At 39.1% G+C, this 18280-nt stretch overlaps 1 protein-coding gene across 9 annotated transcripts in view; it reads left to right on the top strand.

Annotated features, from left to right (window-relative positions):
* Positions 1 to 9456: 9456 nt before the first annotated feature.
* Positions 9457 to 18280, top strand: part of synrg (synergin, gamma) — a 49870-nt gene continuing 41046 nt past the window's right edge. For all 9 annotated transcript variants that reach the window (XM_030743729.1, XM_030743728.1, XM_030743727.1 and 6 more), the window contains exons 1-2: positions 9457 to 9515; positions 14826 to 14866. In XM_030743729.1, the coding sequence (XP_030599589.1) occupies positions 9481 to 9515; positions 14826 to 14866 (76 nt within the window). In that variant the 5' untranslated portion in view covers positions 9457 to 9480. The remainder of the gene's footprint in view (positions 9516 to 14825; positions 14867 to 18280) is intronic.

Genomic DNA, 18280 nt, shown 5'->3' with positions numbered 1-18280 from the left:
GAAATTATTATTTGAATATTTCATTTCAGTAAATTAGTATAAATACTCAGTATTAAAATAAGCATAAATACTGTATATCTCGCAGTCTAGGTCTGAACATGCAGCCACACTCGTGTTTTCAGATGAAAGTAAATTTTGCATTTCATTTGGATATCAAACTCCCAAGATATTTTAAGTCCAGTGTGAAGCTTCTGCAGTCTGTGATAATTTGGGGCTGGAGCCTGTCCCAGCTGTCATAGGGTGAGAGGCAGGGTACACCCTGTAGAGGCCGCCTTCTGCAGGACTTAGCACCTGCCCACAGTGCTAAAACCAAATGGTTCACTGGCCATGTTGTCACTGTGCTGGATTGGTTAGCCTACTCGCCTCATCTGAACCCCACAGAGAAAACCCAAAAACACAGATGAGATGAAGATTGCTATCAACAGTGCCACAAGCTGATTGCCTCTATGCCACTTCACACTCATGCATAGGGTGACCAGATGCCCCTGCACAGCATTTTCACTCCATGTTCCCCTGTCCCACATCTTGAGACAATGTCCCACATTTTGACTGGCTCTGCAGGACATTCACTTTTCCAATGCATGTGAAGGGAAGGGTTTTTTTTTTATTACAGCCTGTCCAATGCTATGCCCAGTCACAGTCATAAGTTACCATAAAATAACCAGTCAAAGTTACATTTCATATTTTGGTAATGGAAACTGGGTTATTTTTCAGATTTGCAGAGGAGAAAATGTGCTGTGAAGCGACACAGTGTGTGTGTGTGTGTGTGTGTGTGTGTGTGTGTGTGTGTGTGTGTGTGTGTGTGTGTGTGTGTGTGTGTGTGTGTGTGTGTGTGTGTGTGTCAGATTTAGCTAAAGAAAAATTGCTAAAATGATCAGATTTTGCTCAAAAAAGGTATGTCAGTCTACGGCTGCATCCCTACTGAAACCCGAAGAGAACATCAGCTGAAAGGATGGCAAAATAACAGAAAATACCAGAGTATAGAAAGACTGTGGCATCAGGCCACAGGGAACAAACTCTCCACCATCATCATTACAGAGCTTTTGGAAGAATCCAGCACACTTTCAGAGACTTGGAGAGTTAATACCAAGGTGCATTGAAGCTGCTCTGTTGGGATGCGATGGCCCAAACTCTTAATATGACACTTTGTGTTGGTTTTTCATCTAATTTGGCATCTGAAGGTAAACATGTGCTTCACACTGTGCTCCACTGAGGTTCTTGGTATATAAATGAGTTTTTATTGAATATGATTTTTCTTTTCCTTGAGCTTAAAATTCAAAGTTGAGAGATAACTCATACAATCATAGCCATACACTGTTGCAGGGTTAATTGTAGGGTTGACTTTAGTCACCTGAACTTTTTTCCTTCTTTGATGCCAAACAAAACAACAAGCTCAAAACAGTGTGATGACTAAACAGCACCGCTCAAGAATGAAGCTGTTCCTGTGAGCCACTTTAAAACCCACTGTTTTGTGATTTGTGCCACTAACTGTTTCGGTCCATGTGTTGACCTGCAGCCTCTATCGAGGAGCCCTGCTGGGAAAACCCTTGTAATCCACTGACGTTGCTCCATTTGGTTTTCAATAAGGCCTTTGAGTCTCACACCCGGGAAGCCTCTAAAGACCTGACCACGTCTTTTTTTTTTTTTTTTTTTTTTTTTTTACTCTTTTCTTCAAAAGATACTGAAATACCAGAATAGAATAGGATGCCTTTATTGTCATTATACAGAACGTACAATGAGATTGGAGGCTCGTTTGCATCTGTTAGAGTTTTAAATTCAACGCTAAAGTCTCTAAAGATCACATTTAAGTCCACAAACTCGATTCATTTGCAGATTCTTGAATGATTGTTAGAAATGAATGAAGGGAACTTGTATTCACTAATTAGTGGTATAATATTATTGCACTGATTAGACTCATTATCCCTAGAGACCTGCTACAGACCTATAGACTGTGTAAGCCTTGTTTTTCGTGTATGTTATTGAGACGTTGCCAGTTATCTCTCTTTAAAAATATCTGATTTAGTTTGATAAACATTATTGTTATTACACATTCCCATCATTAATTAGTGCCATGCTAACATTTCAGGTTCCACCAATAATTAAATATATTTCAACACATTTTAAACTTGAAAAACAAAACTCCAAAATGTAACAGCAGCAGTAGGAATATTAGTGGCAGTGACAGTTGTGCTGGTAGCAGTGGTATCGGTATTAGCAGTAGCTCTATTTATAGCTTTATTGCAGCAAACTTTATAGTACATGTGACAAAGTTCCTAATGCTGATTTAGAGGCTTTAAACTCAGCCTTAGTGCAGGTTCAGTTGCAGATCTAATAGCTAATTCAAAACAGGTGATGAGCTGCATTAAACTGTGCTAATAGGATGAAATTTCCACAGTTGTGTGTGCGTTTCATGTTGCTTCTGCCTGGGAATCATACTGATTTTTACAGTCAGATGGAATTTTTCCTGGAAAATGATGCCATGAAGACTTGTTGAAGCTGTTCAGTTATCACAGAATGTGCAGCCTGACGTATGAAAGTGGTGGTGAAAGAAGTTTTAGGCTTTATGCTAAATTGATGTTTGTCAGATATCAGGTTAGGACGTTTTAAATGTAAATTAAAAGTTATTTTAAGGCACAAGAAATTTATTTAATCTTCAATTTAGGCGTTAGAAGACGACAATTATATCATACTTTGCAGATTTAGTAATTGAGCCAATATATCAAAGTTGTAGTTAGTATAAATGCCATTATTCATGCATTTATACTTTCAAATGCAATTCACAATTTGTCTGTGTCTGTTTGTTGCTTCTTTATGTTGTTTTCTTAATGTAACACCACAAATAAGTAATACAGTGTAAACCACAGTAATCTCATTTATAGCTCATTTTATAAAAAATAATAAACAAATGAATCAATAAGATTAAAGACACAGATAGTCTTAAAAATTACTGGAGATAATAGAAAATGCTGATTAAAGTCATTACTATTAAACTTGTCTTTAAAAATGGTTTCTCCTAAAATGCTTAAATCTGAACCGAATTAAATCAGATAAAGACAACAGCACAGAAACATCAGTCACAGCCAGAATAAATGCTTCTATAATTACTGACAGGTACAAATATTACCTCTGTGTGATCCTCTGCATGTTTACCTGCTTGGCCATGACTCCGGTTGTTTTGCTCCTGTGTTTCTTCCATATATGTGCCTACACAGTGATTACGTACACTAGATACTCCCTATCATGGAGCACTGAGATTTATTACAAGGCTTAAAGCTCTTACCCACCATTTTACATTGTACACTCAGCTGAGAGGGTCTCCTCTGTCATTTCACTGACTCAGTCACTGGTGCTTTCTTATCTGTAAGGCTACTGCTTTACTCTCATGTTCCTTACCTACTCACATCCCTCAGAAAAGAGTGGTCGTTATTGTTACTGTCTTCAGTTTTTGTCTTCAGCCCCAAAACTCATTCCTTCTGGTTGTCCTGAAAGTTTGCAGTGAATTTGGAAGAAGGATGTTTAAATTTGCAGCTCCCTCCTCCTGGAATCAGTTGCAAAATCAGCTAAAACTTAAGGAGCTGATTTTCAGTGATTTGGAGGCAGTTGAAACAGGCTGTGAATATTATTACCCACTGAGACAATGACCTACAGTGATGTTTCAGCCTTCAGTGTCACTGCAGTTCAATTATTTTGGTTGTTTTTGTATTTTACTCTTTATCACTTATAGATTTGTTAAACTTAATTTGTGTATTTTTGCTGTATTTGTCTGTGTTGTTGGTTATTCAGTGACATATCCTGGTTAAATAGGTCACATTTAAATAAAATAAAAAATATTGTCACATTAATTAAAAGCTTATTATCTGTCCACACCTGTATAGTTGTACAAGGGCACCCTTCCAGAGGATTTACAATCAAAATGTATTTATTTACTCTGTATTTACTCCAGGTAAAGTAGCTTTACATGCCTTCCTTTTAAGGAAGTGCCTCTTAACTATTCGGTTGAAAAACATAAATTAAATCATAGGAACAGAGTCAGCAAACAATGATGAAGATACAGCGAAGAAGATGCTCCACTGGAGAATTACTATGGTGCTGTGATGGAGGTTGACCACAGAGTGTGGCTGAGGACCCAAGAGGTCGCCACAAGAAGCGAGCAGACACACTGGGATCAGAGGACTCGGACAAAGAGACAGAAAGTGGAAGCCGCGCAGTGAATGCGGCCGTGTGTTTAGCAGCGCCACAAGAAAGGTTGCTACATCAACTCCAGCTGAGGCCTGAGGGGTTAATGGATAAGACTGCCCAGCAGGGATCAAGGGTCAGGAGGCCACTCTCAACCAGGGCTAATTGGTCACTGCGACCAGAGTTTACGCCAACTTTTCTATGGAGAAATACATACACATGTATGGAGCTGCCCTGACAGCAGTCTTCCATCAAAAGCGCTGCTCAAGAAGGCCTCTGTTGTGCTCCAGCACAGTCATGGAGATCAGCCAGTAACAATCAGCAGCCTTCACCGTACATCGACACCAGTGCCACCTACAGTGACAGCTAGGCCGGACTAATGACAAGATAGGAGGCTTTTGATCTTAGTCATTTATCTATCAGCTCTCTTCTGATCATTAGCATTCGCTCATTTATTTCATGGTTTTGTTTCAAATATTAGAACACATCCAAAGTCTTTGTTAGTAGTGTTCGACTAGTCAAGGCTGGAAAAGTTATAAAAATGAATAGAAAACTGTGTCCTCACATAGGTAAATTAGATTTTGGCTTCTACTCAATACTGTGTTTCATACTTTGTTAAACAATGGTGACTTGTGTTATGTTATAAAGCATTGTTCTCATATGACGAAAGAAAGAAACAACTTTCTGCTCAGAGGTGATACTTAGTTTTTGTATTTAATGAGGTCCAATTAATCCCAGATAGCTAGGAGAAATTAAAAATCCAACCCAAACAAGAGCTCGAGTCTCAGAAGGTCAAAGGTAAATTAGTGTCATTCTGTTATCATTGCTTTATGTATAAAAGGCATTCTGAGTATAAATAAATGTGTATTATTGTGGCACGAATCTCTGCCCTGTGACCTCTGCTGGGTTTACAATGACCCCACAAATTCATATCAGACAAATCTAAATAGAAACATTTACAACAAAATTACAACAAACCAACTATTTTAATTTTATATATTCATGTTACAACATTCATAAATCACCAACATAAACGTGTACCTTATTATACTGGAGAAAGAAGAATTGAAAACATTTTTGCTGAGGATAAATAAACTGTGCAGCTGAAGATCTTTTTTAAAAAATATATGTTGATGTCTTTTGTCTTTAAATGAAAATATAAAGTTAGGCAATCAAAACATACAAAGTTATCGATTCAGTGATAGGAAATGTGTCGAAACAAGTCTTTGATATTAATAATGCATAAAGCAACAGCATACTTTTGGATATTATCATTTCATGCTGCTTTTAATTTGAATTACAGTAACAAATGTATCATATTTTATGAGCCTGTCATATTCAGGAAATGTTAAATCTTAATTTGATAACTAAAGCTACCAAATGTAGTGGAATAAAAGAAATCTATGAGTATCTCAGAAAGTGTACTTAAGTGCAGAGTTGCACTGGTGACGCAGACTCAACGGAAAAGATGAGATTTTAAGAAGCCGCTTCAGTTATTAACATACGGATGTGAAGCTTTCCAGCTATCAGACTTAGATTTAATAATAATGATGGTTTAACACCTGCTGCAGGACTGTGATAAAACAAATACGGACCTCAAGAGTCTGAAACATACTTGATTTGAGAACAAATAGTCTTATATGGAAAATATGGAAAATCATATACAAGCACTGAATTAAATATCAGGGCCACACTTGGTGTTTCCGGTCAGGAATGTAAGCCTGTATTTCTCAAAGTTTCCCTCTATTTGCATCTGAAAATCCGTGAGAATCCCTGGTTCAGAGGAATCCTGACAGATTGATGTTGTCATGCTGATGCTGTCACAGTCTTGATGCTGGATGGGTTAATGATTTATGGGGAATTGTGGGATGCCCCGAATGAGTCCTGGGTTAATGTTCACCTTTCTCGCCGGATCTCTGGGCAGGGGGTTACCCACATCCAGTCCAGATCCAACTGTCGAGGGGACTGGCTGACTGAGTGAGCGGCCTCCAGCTAAACTCGGTACTCTCAGCAGGGAGGAAGACCATGCTTCAGGATTGAGAAGAGGACGAGGAGACAGGAGGCTGATGAGTCCTGATTGGTCTCAATATTGGGTCACAATAGCAGTGATCCAAACAGTTATAATAAGCTCAAAGAAACAATCTTCCCTCAGCAGATTAATGTATGCATAAAAAGCTTCTCCTCACTTAAAACAGGATTTTTTTTTTTGAATACATATAAAAAAAAAAACCCCACAACATGCACTGAGCCTGAACTGTACAAGGAAGCAGGAGTGATCTGGTGTCGTCTAGTAGAAGTTTTTAAATAATAAATTCAGAGATGAATCACGGCCCTCGAATGCTCACATTATTGTCTGGATGTTTCATTTTTAGTTATTCAGTAACATAAATATCAAACAATCAGGAGTAAAATAATGGTGTAGATGATTAGAGTCCTTCACAACAACAGATATTTAATGTTCATTTAAATTTTACTCTCTGCATGTGTGACTGTATTTCCTTCAAGCCATTCTGAGTTTGAAGTCAGTTTTAGACTAATTTTTTCCACACAAGCTTTGCGTCTTATAATATTTATATGTGGCCCATAATCATAATTATTGGCCACATCATTGCTAGCACTCACAGTCTGTGGTTTGTTACAGTTGCCATCAATATTTATATTAAATATCAAAGCATGTACAAATATTGTTTCATTTCTTTTTTTACTGAGTGCATTATTTTCTTCAAATATTTTATCTGTCTTTTATTATATTTTGTACAGTAAAAGAGGATGTTAATTTCCAAAGTAGGGCAGTACCCAGAGTTTTACATACACTGAAGTTAAAATTTTTAAATAAAATAAGTGATGTTTCGAATGTACTTATTTAATAAAATAAAAATAATCTCTTATTTTTTACAGTTCAGGCAGACAAAAAGCAAAATCTGTGAATCTTTTTACTGAAGTTAAATGTACTAAATTCTATATCTATTATTTTTAATAATGTGAAATTTTGTTGAAATAATACAACTTAAACTTGCCCTGATATCTATCAAAGCACCTCACCTGGACATGACCTCAATGTCTTTAGCAGTAGCTGGTCCTGTGTGAAGACACGGTGTCTCTGTGTCCCATCCTGCTTCTTTTCCTTACTTTATGTTGGCCTGAAAGTACAAAAAATAACATACACACCCTGAATATCTTCCAGGTTTGCACTGCATTTATACAATTTTCTAAGTTAAAGCTGCATCCTAAAGACAGACTGAACAACTGATTGTTAGTCAGTCTGAATCCTAAATGTGTCTGCCATGTATATGTGCTCTGAGCAGAGCCAAGGTAAAAGGCTGAGGGCAGACCAGGTGATGGATAGCAGCGGGTCTTGTCATCCTCTGCTTTACATGACTCTCATTAAGCTGTAAATCTTTCACAACAACACTCGCTGAGACAATGCCACACAGGCTTCTCCCTGCTGCTGCACCTTGCCCTCGGTGTAACAATGAAACTGAATCACTTTGTCAGGACACACAATTGCCCCCAGTGCTTCAGACAGCCAGTAAAAATGTTGGACAACAGCTCAGCGGATGGATGCAGGTGCTCAGGTGAATCACAGCAACCAATCGCAGTTATTCAACTTCTTGATCATCTAATGACACATTTAAAAATACACTGAAAGTTGCGGTAAAAAATACACAGTTATGCACCATTATTTGTGAAAACAGATCAACGCTGTAAACACCATAACGACAAGCTCTACATTTTTTACAGTGTGATACAGTATTTTTTCTTGGTGGGTGCAATACAATTAGATTTTCTGTAAAGGGGAATCAATTAGGAACACTAAAGAGAGTACGATAGTAAGATACTGTAAAGCTAATATTTAACACAGTAATAATGTGTTTTTGTAAATTGGACACACTGTAAAACGACAGATAAAACTGACAGTACTTTATTGTGATAAGGAATATTTAGCCATATTTCTAAATAGAATAAAAAGATAAAACATATAAAAAAACCAATATGCAAGTATACTGGTGTACTAGGTTTAATTGTGATTTAGCCATGACATATAAACATCCAGGATTTTTTTAAGCTAAGAATTATATTAAAAAACTATACAATGCTTGCTGATAGTTTTTACATTATTCCAGGGTGACTTTGTCATTTTCTGAACATCTCAGAAATATTTAAGGCAGACATCTTAGTACAAAATAAAGACTACTGCACCCCCCCCCCCCCCCCCCCCCCCCCCCCCACACACACACACACACACCTGCTGGTAGCTTTGCCACACAAAAGAAAATTGGCAGGACTTTTCACAGCTTTTGGTTGCCTGTGTTGAACTGAACTCTGACTCAGAAAACCAGACAGAGCCTTCACAGGTGATAAGAATAAGTAGACCTGTCCCACTAAACTGGGTCACAGATAAAGAATCACGTGCAGCTAACTGCCACAAAATCATATCTGCACACAGGACTATTTCGTCCATCTGCATACAGTTTTTTTTCCTAAATAAAATCTGATGCCTGTAATATGGAAAGTATTTTTGTAATTTCAGAGCTTTAGAGATGAGAGATTTTAAGGTAGACGTGTTTTCTTTCGACATTTAGTTTAATGACCACAACTTTCCACCACCTCACAAGTCTTTCAAATACTCCTGTCAACATACGTGCAGGTTGTGTTTATGAGCCTCGGCATGTTTTGGTTCGTGCATTAACAAAGCCTCGACACAGATACACACTGCCACCTGCTGGCACAAAGTTTGTATTGCAGTGAGCTTGACAGTATTTGACTTGATGCCCTGCTTCAATCTTCGCAGGTTGGCCTTTCTCTCAGTAACCAACCAATAATAATAACAAAAAGTACTTAGAAATGAATGTCAAGATTATTGATACCGAGACAGTGAGAATATTGCATTGCCTTTTTTTTTTTTTTTTTGCCATTTCTGCCATTTAAAAAACAAAACAAAAACAAAAACAAAAAAACACGGGTCAAACTAGGCCACCCAAACAAAAACCCTTAAACAAACAAACAAACAAAAAAACCCCCAAAAAGTTTAAAATTAAGATTACTTAATTGATTTCTCGCAATTTGTTTCATTTTTATTTGTTTTATTTTTTTTACGTATTTTTATTTGTTATATATTATTAGTTTGATATCCAAAATGATGGCGTTGCAGAAGCCGATTACTTAGATCCTAACAGCCTACCGGGAACGGGCAGGTGCGCCGGGCAAGGTGCGCCTGCCAGGCAGAACTCAGGGCTCTATGTTCCCCTGCGCATGTCCGTCAGCGCTGACGTCATTTTTCTCTTAGTGACTGCTGTTATCAAGATGGCGCTGCGGCCGGGATCTGGGGGAGGTGGCAGGTATTTTAGCTTTTTAAAACGGACTCTCTTTAGACGAAATGATTTGTGCATAAAACATTCACTCCAGACAGCCGCGGGGTTTCATATTTAGCCATGGACGACCTCAAATATCGCGATAGAGGCCGTTTTCGTTTTTCGGGGCAGGGAGATGAGATGAGATGGCTGGTGGTCAGGTGCCACAGCTAACGTTAGCTGGCTTCTTCTGGTTCTACCTGTCCGTGCTCAGAGTGGACCAAACTAACTCCACGATGTTTGCATATTAGTAGTTTCCACATGTAATTTATTCTGTGGCGGTTATTGTGCCCAGTGCTCACGGTTTCCAGCAATATAACGCGATATTTGCTGCATTTGCTTATAGCATTGCTAGACAGGCCTGATAGGGTCAAATATTTACACTTTCTCACTATTATATTTTTGTCATGGGGGGATTTAGTATTGTGTTGGCTATTTAGAAAGATAAAGCAAAAATGGATGTGAGGATTTGTGAGAAAACAGTTGATTTAGTTAAGTTTTTGTCCCTCTGACACACCAGGCAACAGAGACTTTAAGCCCTTCTTCAGGAGTCATAATAAGTCTAGTGAATCATAATCAGCCCTGTCGTACATGCATATTCCAGTAAGTAGCTGTAAATGGTGAGGAGATGTTCAGGTGTCTTATTAAAGCAGTGTGATGATGGTTTGCAGAATAGTTGAAAAGGCCAGCCTCATGATTTTTTCATAAGACGAGCTTCAGCAGCCTGAATAATAAATGTGCTCTGGCTACAAGGCCGGACAGGTGATACTGATCCGACAGGTGAAACCCAAGTCCTCAACACTGCCAGTGCCACTCTTTCACCACAGCTGGTAAAGCCTCTTCTGTATACAGGGGAGATGTAGGCAATATTTGCATTATATTTATTTTGCGTTAATGTCAAGAGATTTTTGGATTTGGTTGGTATTTATGTGTTGTTTAAGTGATAGACTATGCTTAATTTTGACTTTGGACCTCTGTAAATATATCTGTGCCTACTTGTATTGTGCAATGTTTTTATTTATTTTTACAGTCAGCAGTTCCATTTGGTAAAAAAAAAAAATTGGAAACTTTGAGTGCATTGTGTGCTTGTAGCTGGAAGAAATGTTAATATGAGTATAATAAAAGTAAAATTTGACTGTATACTAAAGTGCAAAGCCAGGAGGTGGAGCAGTAGTGCAGCATATGAAGCCTGTTTGAGAATCACAGCAAGCTTTTGTAGTTGTCTGGACTTCAGGAGTCAGTCTGTGAGGAAAGTGAATCTATAGTCAGGGTTTCAGTGACTGGAGATGTGACACAGATGTAATGATGAGATCGGTCCTATTGGGTGATAATGTCTCCATGCAGATTCCCTGTCTTCAACAGGCCACGTGATTCGAAACTTCATGAATGTCAGATGATGTCCTGCTGCAGAAATCATTCTTGTCATTGGGGTAGTTTTATTATATCAGCCTCGCCTCTCTAACTTTGTCTTCAAACCGGTCAGCTTGAGATGCACATATATCTGACAGATTAGAGCTTGCTTTTCATTTATGTTTTAAGACTCATTTGTTTTTGCAATGCTGCCTGCAGGACAGAAGCAGTTTGGGTCCCAGACTGTGGTTTACTTATAAATGCAAAGGGGCTTCGCACAAGTTTCTGTTGGTTTCTGGATTGACTTTAAATAACAACAACCATATATGGTGTTGAAAACATCAATTCAGTATGACTTCATTATGCTAATTTTCAGCGATGCATCAGTTGTGAAATTCTGGGCCGATGCTGCCGTTTTTTTCCTGTTCTGTTCATTCCCTCTGTTTTGTCAAAGAAGACAAAGAAATCTTCATAATGCATAAATACTAAATGGTTTTAAAGGCTTTCAGCTCTGTGATTTTAAAAAAAGAAAACAACTCATCAACATCAGCCACTGACATCAGAAAATGTCATCTTACTTGCTGATATATTGGCTAATCTATGTGGTCGATAAATTAGTCCTTCCCTACTTATTTTTACCTCAGTTGCTTACTTTGTTTAACAAACAAACCAAAAAGCAAATACATTTCATGTAATGACCGAGAACATGATCATATCTTTTCATGTGAGAATCTGGAAATGTTTTGCATTTTGTTTGAAAAACCATTTTCCTGTGATTTCTTAATCAATTAGGTGACTTAGGAAGTGTCACAATGTAGTGGTGACTAAAGCCCAACCGATACAGGACTTCTAAGACCGATACCAACACCGATATTTGATGGTTTTAGTTCCATTATTCCCTTTTTAGACACACAAACATTTGTTGGGTGTAGTCATTTATTTACTCATTCATGTGCTTCCGGTTCCAAAAATGCATGTTCCCAACAGGGAAGTAGCAGAGAGCTCTCTGGTGGACAAATTATGCAACATCACCACTTATAACATTGGTTGAAGAGTGTTTCACTCACCTCTTTAATTTTTTCAGTTTTCATTTATTGGCCTATACTGCTGATATTGGCTGTCTGATAAATTGGTCGGCTTTAGGGATGGCAGCATCTCCCTACGTGACTGTTGGAGCAACAGTCAAAGATACTCACCTTACAGTGATAAGAGATTGAGGAAAAACTGCATTTGACAGTCAGAAAGGGGAGAATTTGTGGCATGTTTCTCTTGGTAAATACTGAAGCCATTAATAATCAGCTGTTTAAATAAATGTTTCAGATCTATATATAGCAGAATTGGCAGGTTCATTGAAAGCCAGTTATTTCCTCTTTATAGGAGTGATTTTAAGTCTGCTTTTTATTCCTCTATGGGAACAAATCTTTTTAGCGGTGGTGACTCCTCCTGTCATCCAGTATTCGAAGCAGTTTGATGGTAGCCGTTAGATGATTCCAGGCCTTTTACAAGGCTCAGGCCTGCCTGTTGTCCACAGCTGCTGTTCCTGCTTATCTCCCTCTCTATGTTAATCTGCTGGGCCGTGACCTCTGATTTGCTGCAGGATGGCGGGCAGCAGTGCCGCGGTGCTCAAAAAGCTTTTTAAGCTGCAAATCTTCCAGTGAGCAGATGTGAGAATCTGAAACCCTCCAGTACTTGTCACATTACAGCAGTACTCCATGAGGGGTAACTTTGGCTTCTCGCTTGTAGTTTAAATGTATTCAGATTATGAGTTAACAGAAAAAAGGGGACCGCTCATCAGAACTAAAACAGTGCCCATAAATTCACATCAGTATCATTTAAATGTGCCAGAGTTTGCTAAATAGCACGATGAGGGGATGAAATAAAGGGCAGACAAAGGAATAATGCCTCATGGTATTACACTCTTTTCTAGTGTTGCCCTCTTTCTGATTGTATTTAAAGGTATTTTTTGTAAATTCTTGTGTTGAAAAATTGGTTAAAATTTTTAAAATAAATTAAAACTATCAACAGGACTTGAAGAGAGAGCTACTGTGGCTTTATGTCCCAAAACATCTGTGTACTTTGTTGAAGAGATGTCAGCTGAAGTTGAGCTACAGCTGGGCTGTACTTAAATGTAAGATGGTGTAGTGAGGGAAGAAAATTGTAGCGAAGGCAAAGCCTTGAAGAAATGGTACCAAAATAAGAGCATGCATCCAAAAACATCCCCACACACCCATTGGTAAAATGCTGCCCCTTGGTGCTGAAAGCTTTATTTAAATTCTGCAGAGGGTGATTACAAAAAGTACCTTTCACCCTTAAAATAGCAGGTTGTTTTGTCTCTTTGAAGTATGTTATCATATTATTATATTGGATATTTCAGGGTTTTTCTGGCACACAGAAAAAAAGAGGCTTGTAATTGACCAGTTTTCTGAAGAGAGATTTAATTTACTCAAGCAAATTAAATGGGCAGAAATAACAGGACGATTCATAGACTTCTGTCACGTCACACAGACTCATTGCATCTATTATATGCTGTCCACTTGTGCCTGTGGGCATACTCTCCCCCCAGAGGCCTGCTTTGAGTCTGGGAACACTTTGCTTTAGAACTTGTTACCACCACCAGCATACATGTGGCACCACCTGATGGATATATATATATGATTCACTCTCCTCTAGGTTTGTTTTGCTCTTCACCAGCTCCTGAGGGAAATCTGTGACTCTAAACGCTCCACTGTGTTTGCTGGCTAGTTACTAATTGTGTTTCGGATATAAAGAAATATGAGGGTTCTCCTGCTGGTTAGACAGTGAGAGCAAATTAAGATAATGGAAATTGTAATGACTCAATAAATTAAAAAAAAATGTAGGGGTTAATTGATAAAGAGTAGATATTTGGAGTCTTCGTATAGTCAAGTCTTTGTGGTGAGCCAGTGCTTGCTTCTCTGACAGTGATCTCTGTCAGCACAGTTGTCTTGGTGCTAAAGTTATCAGTATTATAATGTCACCGACAGCATTAGTGATGATCACATTAAACTGGGAGTTGCTGGAAGCAGAGGCCTGGCTGGCTCCGTCGTCTGTTTGTCTATGCATCAACACTTCCAGCCTTTGAGTTGTAGTAAGTTATTTGACAAATAGCCGAAGGCCTGTGTGGGTTGGCTCTGGCGAGGGAGAGACTTGGCCGACTTGTAGAGAGACTTCCTCTGATTATTTCTTATAGGCCTGTTTCTCAGCACAGCGACAAGAGTCCAAGTCGCCTGCAGAAACTTGCCCAGGCATCTACCCTCCTGTTTATCTGGCGTGAATGTTACTTCAAGGGATCTGGGGGGTTCTTTGTGAATAAGCCTCAGCTGCTTCGAGTCTGTAGAACAAAACTGTGCCTGTTTGTTGATGTCACCATCACCAGCGACCAACTTTTATTGCATCTGTGTTTAATTTCAGCTTACGGTAGCATTTTACTATGATCTGAAGAATTATAACAACAGGATACAGATGTGACGCAAGAAGGAAGGCATTTTCAAGTGTTTTGAAGAACACACCATCTTATTTTTAATATTTTTTGGATTGGTTTTGTCCTTTCAAATGAAAGCAATACAAAAAAAAAAAAAGAATAAAATCAAACTGAAGGGCCATTTGAAACTGAAAAAAATCAACTGAATTTGTATGGCACAGAGCCTCTAAATGTCATTTATAGTCAGGCAAACATGGCTTCACATCTAATTTCACTTATCTCTTCCACATGAGGCATTTGTGGTATTCTAATGGCTTTTGCTTTTAAAGGGTATTGTTACAGCTAAGTGACAACAGTCATCTGCTGCTATAAATGTTCAGCAGGGGTTGAAAAAAAAAGCCATCTAAATGAAGACTATAAAAGATGCTGTTTCTCACATCATGAGATTTTTTTTTTTTTAGCCTCAGTTTAACTCTCATAATCTGTGTTTTTCTTCTTTATTTCTTTAGTTTTATGTATCCTGTTGGAGGGGGCTTGGGACCGCCGCAAGGTGAGTCATTCTGCAGTCAATATTACCACTCTTTCCCTCCAAACTGTTTTTGTAAATATATTCAACTGAGTTCCTTTTCAGAGAAGATGGCACATAAATGTGTTTTCTGTGAATTTGAATGGGATCATAGAATATTGCTTTTTGAAGCACACTGTCAGGATATTGAGCTTTTGAAAATAAACAGTTTATTTTGACAAATGTTACTAGAAATCTTCATTTTAAATAAACTAGATATTGAAAAACTGTTTTCCTAACCAGTGAAGTACGACCACAAAGAGAGCCATTCTTCACTTCAGCCCTGCAAATAAAATTCAAAAGCCATTCCTGGTAAAAGTTTGCTGTATCTGATATTCAGGGTTGTCATCTTTGGCAGTGATTCCCTTGAAGTCCTCTTCTGAAAAGGGCTGGGAAGTTAATTTAACTTAAATTTCAGTTATGATTATTAAAACAAAACAATCACATACATTTTCTCTACAAAGCTATCATTTTTTTACTTGTACTATAATTCAAATTCACCCCTTTTATTTACAGCAGTGAGCTTTTACTCCTCTGGTAAGGTTCACACTCGCTTGTTTAGTGCAGCCAGTTGACTAAAACAGAGCCTTCAGTTAACAAGATTCATATAAGAAAGGAGATGGAGAGAAACTTTTGTCCCTGGATTTGCTCCCATCAGCATTCACAGACATCCAAAGGTGGAGGCAGGCTGGCAGGAACCATGGATACCCTTGCTGGATGGCCTTTACAGTCAAAAACACCCCTTAGCCGGGGCCTAACTCCCCCACCACCCTCACTTTTTAAAAATTTGTTTTTCAGCTGTCTTTAAAGTTGGACGAAATCACATGTAAAAAGACATGTTCTCATTCCTAGCATTTGTTTTAATGTCTCACTATGTGATGCGCCTCTCTGCGTATTCCTCAGAAGCATTTATCTCATTCCACCGATCCTAATTGGCTTGTGATTGCAACGACCACATCAGGCAGAGCCACCCACCCTTAAGTAGCTTGTGCTACTATGTAGTCATTACACCTCTTCTCACTTTGGAGCATATCTCAACCTGCATATAGGCTAGCTAGCTTAACTCTCCACATACATGAGTGTTTAGCTAACTTCTCCATCACTGGGCGCTAGATGCCTTTTTTGCTCGTCTGAGCTTGAGCCCGAGTCTTCACCATAGACCGGGGTGTCGTACCGCTTAACCCTTTGATAAGATTGATTTGTACGGTTTAGCACGCCGGCTAACACAATTTTCTTTTTCTGCTGTAGTTAGCGAGCCGCTTAACAAGCTGTCCTCACCGTTAGCACTCCAGCTAGTGAAGATGGACCCGTCTTTCCCTCACAGACACCGGGGATTGACTGTGCGTTTGTTGCAACAAAATATAGAGTACAGACACACACCAGGTCTGCTCGTGTTGCCTTGGCTGGAATATGCCCAGCTTGCACTCGAAACCCCCGGTTCATGTGGGCTTTGCACCTGGTTCATGAAGATACAATACAAAGATCTTTATTATCCCCTAAGGGCAATTGTTCCCATAGCCAGTAGTACAGTAATCTAAAAAACAGTTATACCATGAAAACATACATAAAAACAAACATAAAAACAAACATTGAATCACAACAGATCATTTAAAAACCTAATTGCTGTTGGGACAAAAGATTCCCTTAATCTATTTGTCCTACAACCTGGTACCCGGTATCTGTGTCCAGAAGGAAGCAGCTTGAACTCCTGGTGCAGTGGATGGTCTAAATCTGCTAGGATAAATCTTGCCTTTTTCACTGACCTCACCTTTTGTAGGTCAGTGAGGTTGCTTAGGGCTGTGCCAGCAATTTTTCCGCACACCTTTACAACTCCTAGCAGTTTTTTCCTATTCTTAACATTTAAAAAACCAAACCAGCAGATGAGATTAAAAGTGATAACCGACTCAATAAAACAAGAATAAAACATTTTCATAAAAGTTGAATCCACATTAAAACCACGGCGCTTCCGATAAAAATACATCCTCTGATGGGCCTTTTTACAAAGTGAGGTGGCTTAGATGTGAAGCCGGCGACCACATACACACGCCACGTTGCGGTGCGGGCGGCACGGGTTCGCGTCCCGGCCCGGCGCCGATTTGCCCGCGTGTCTTCCCCTGTATCTTTCCCCATTTCCTGTCTCTCTCCACTGTCACAAAAAGCCACAATGGCCAAAAATGAAAAAAAAAGAAGAAAAAAAAAAGTCAGCCTGTTGTCAAGGATCGTTCCCAGATACTTATACTGGTCCACGACCTCAACATTTTCCCCAGAAATAGCCACAGGCACAATGACTGCACTGTGTTTTCTAAAATCAATGACCATCTCCTTTGTTTTAGAAACATTTATCTTTAAAAAGGAAGACTCACACCAGTCAGTGAAATCCCTGACCACTGGTCCGTGATCTGGGTCATCACTGCTGAGGAGGGACAGGATCGCAGAGTCATCAGCAAATTTTAAAATGTGGTGCTGTGGATACTGGCTGCGACAATCATTAGTATATAAAATAAATAAAAGGGGTGAAAGAACACAGCCCTGAGGAGACCCAGTAGAAGAAAAGAGGACATCGGAAAGAACGCCGTTGACACTCACCCTCTGAGAACGTACAGTTAAAAAGTCCATCAACCAACATATGAGGCCAGAATCAATACCATAAAAACACTGTAATTTCTTAGCCAAAATGTGTGGTTGAATACAGTTAAAAGCAGATGAGAAATCAGCAAAAAGCAGCCTTGCAAAGGTTTTTGTGCCCTCCAGATGTCTTAAAATCATGTTTAAAAGGGTTCCCGTTGCATCCTCCACTCCCCTGCCTGACCTGTAAGCAAACTGAAGTGGGTCCAGATCTTCTCTAACTCTAGATAAAAGAATTCCCTTAATAATCTTTTCAAATGTCTTCATTGCTAAAGAGGTGAGGGCAACAGGCCTAAAATCATTCAAGGACCGAGTGTCTTTACTTTTGGGAACAGGAACAATGGTTGAGGCTTTCCAAAGCTGAGGGACCCTGTGAGTATTAAGAGACATGTTAAAAAGAAAACTAAAGATATCTGCCAGCTGCAGGGCACAATTTTTAAGAATACGGCCTCCAATGCCATTAGGACCTGAGCTTTTCCTCAGTCTTCCGAAAGAGATTAAAAACAGTTCTACTATCAATGTGTACTGTGTCTGTGACATCTGAGGGCACACTCTTAAAACGAGTCTTAAAAAGAGTCTCTGGCGATGGCTGTTTGAAACAGATCCTTACTTGCCCACAGCTGGGATTGCAGCAGAGGGTGATGAGGAGATTGTCACGGAAGCCGAACCACATGCTGGCACCAGCTGAGGCTCACAGAAGGCTCTAGCCATGGCATCTGATGGAAGACATATTAGAGATGGATTATGGAGATGACAATGAGGACACCTCAGAGC

This window comes from Archocentrus centrarchus, chromosome 13, assembly GCF_007364275.1.
Source record: "Archocentrus centrarchus isolate MPI-CPG fArcCen1 chromosome 13, fArcCen1, whole genome shotgun sequence".
Classification (NCBI taxonomy): domain Eukaryota; kingdom Metazoa; phylum Chordata; class Actinopteri; order Cichliformes; family Cichlidae; genus Archocentrus; species Archocentrus centrarchus.
This window is presented reverse-complemented; position numbering and strand designations above follow the sequence as displayed.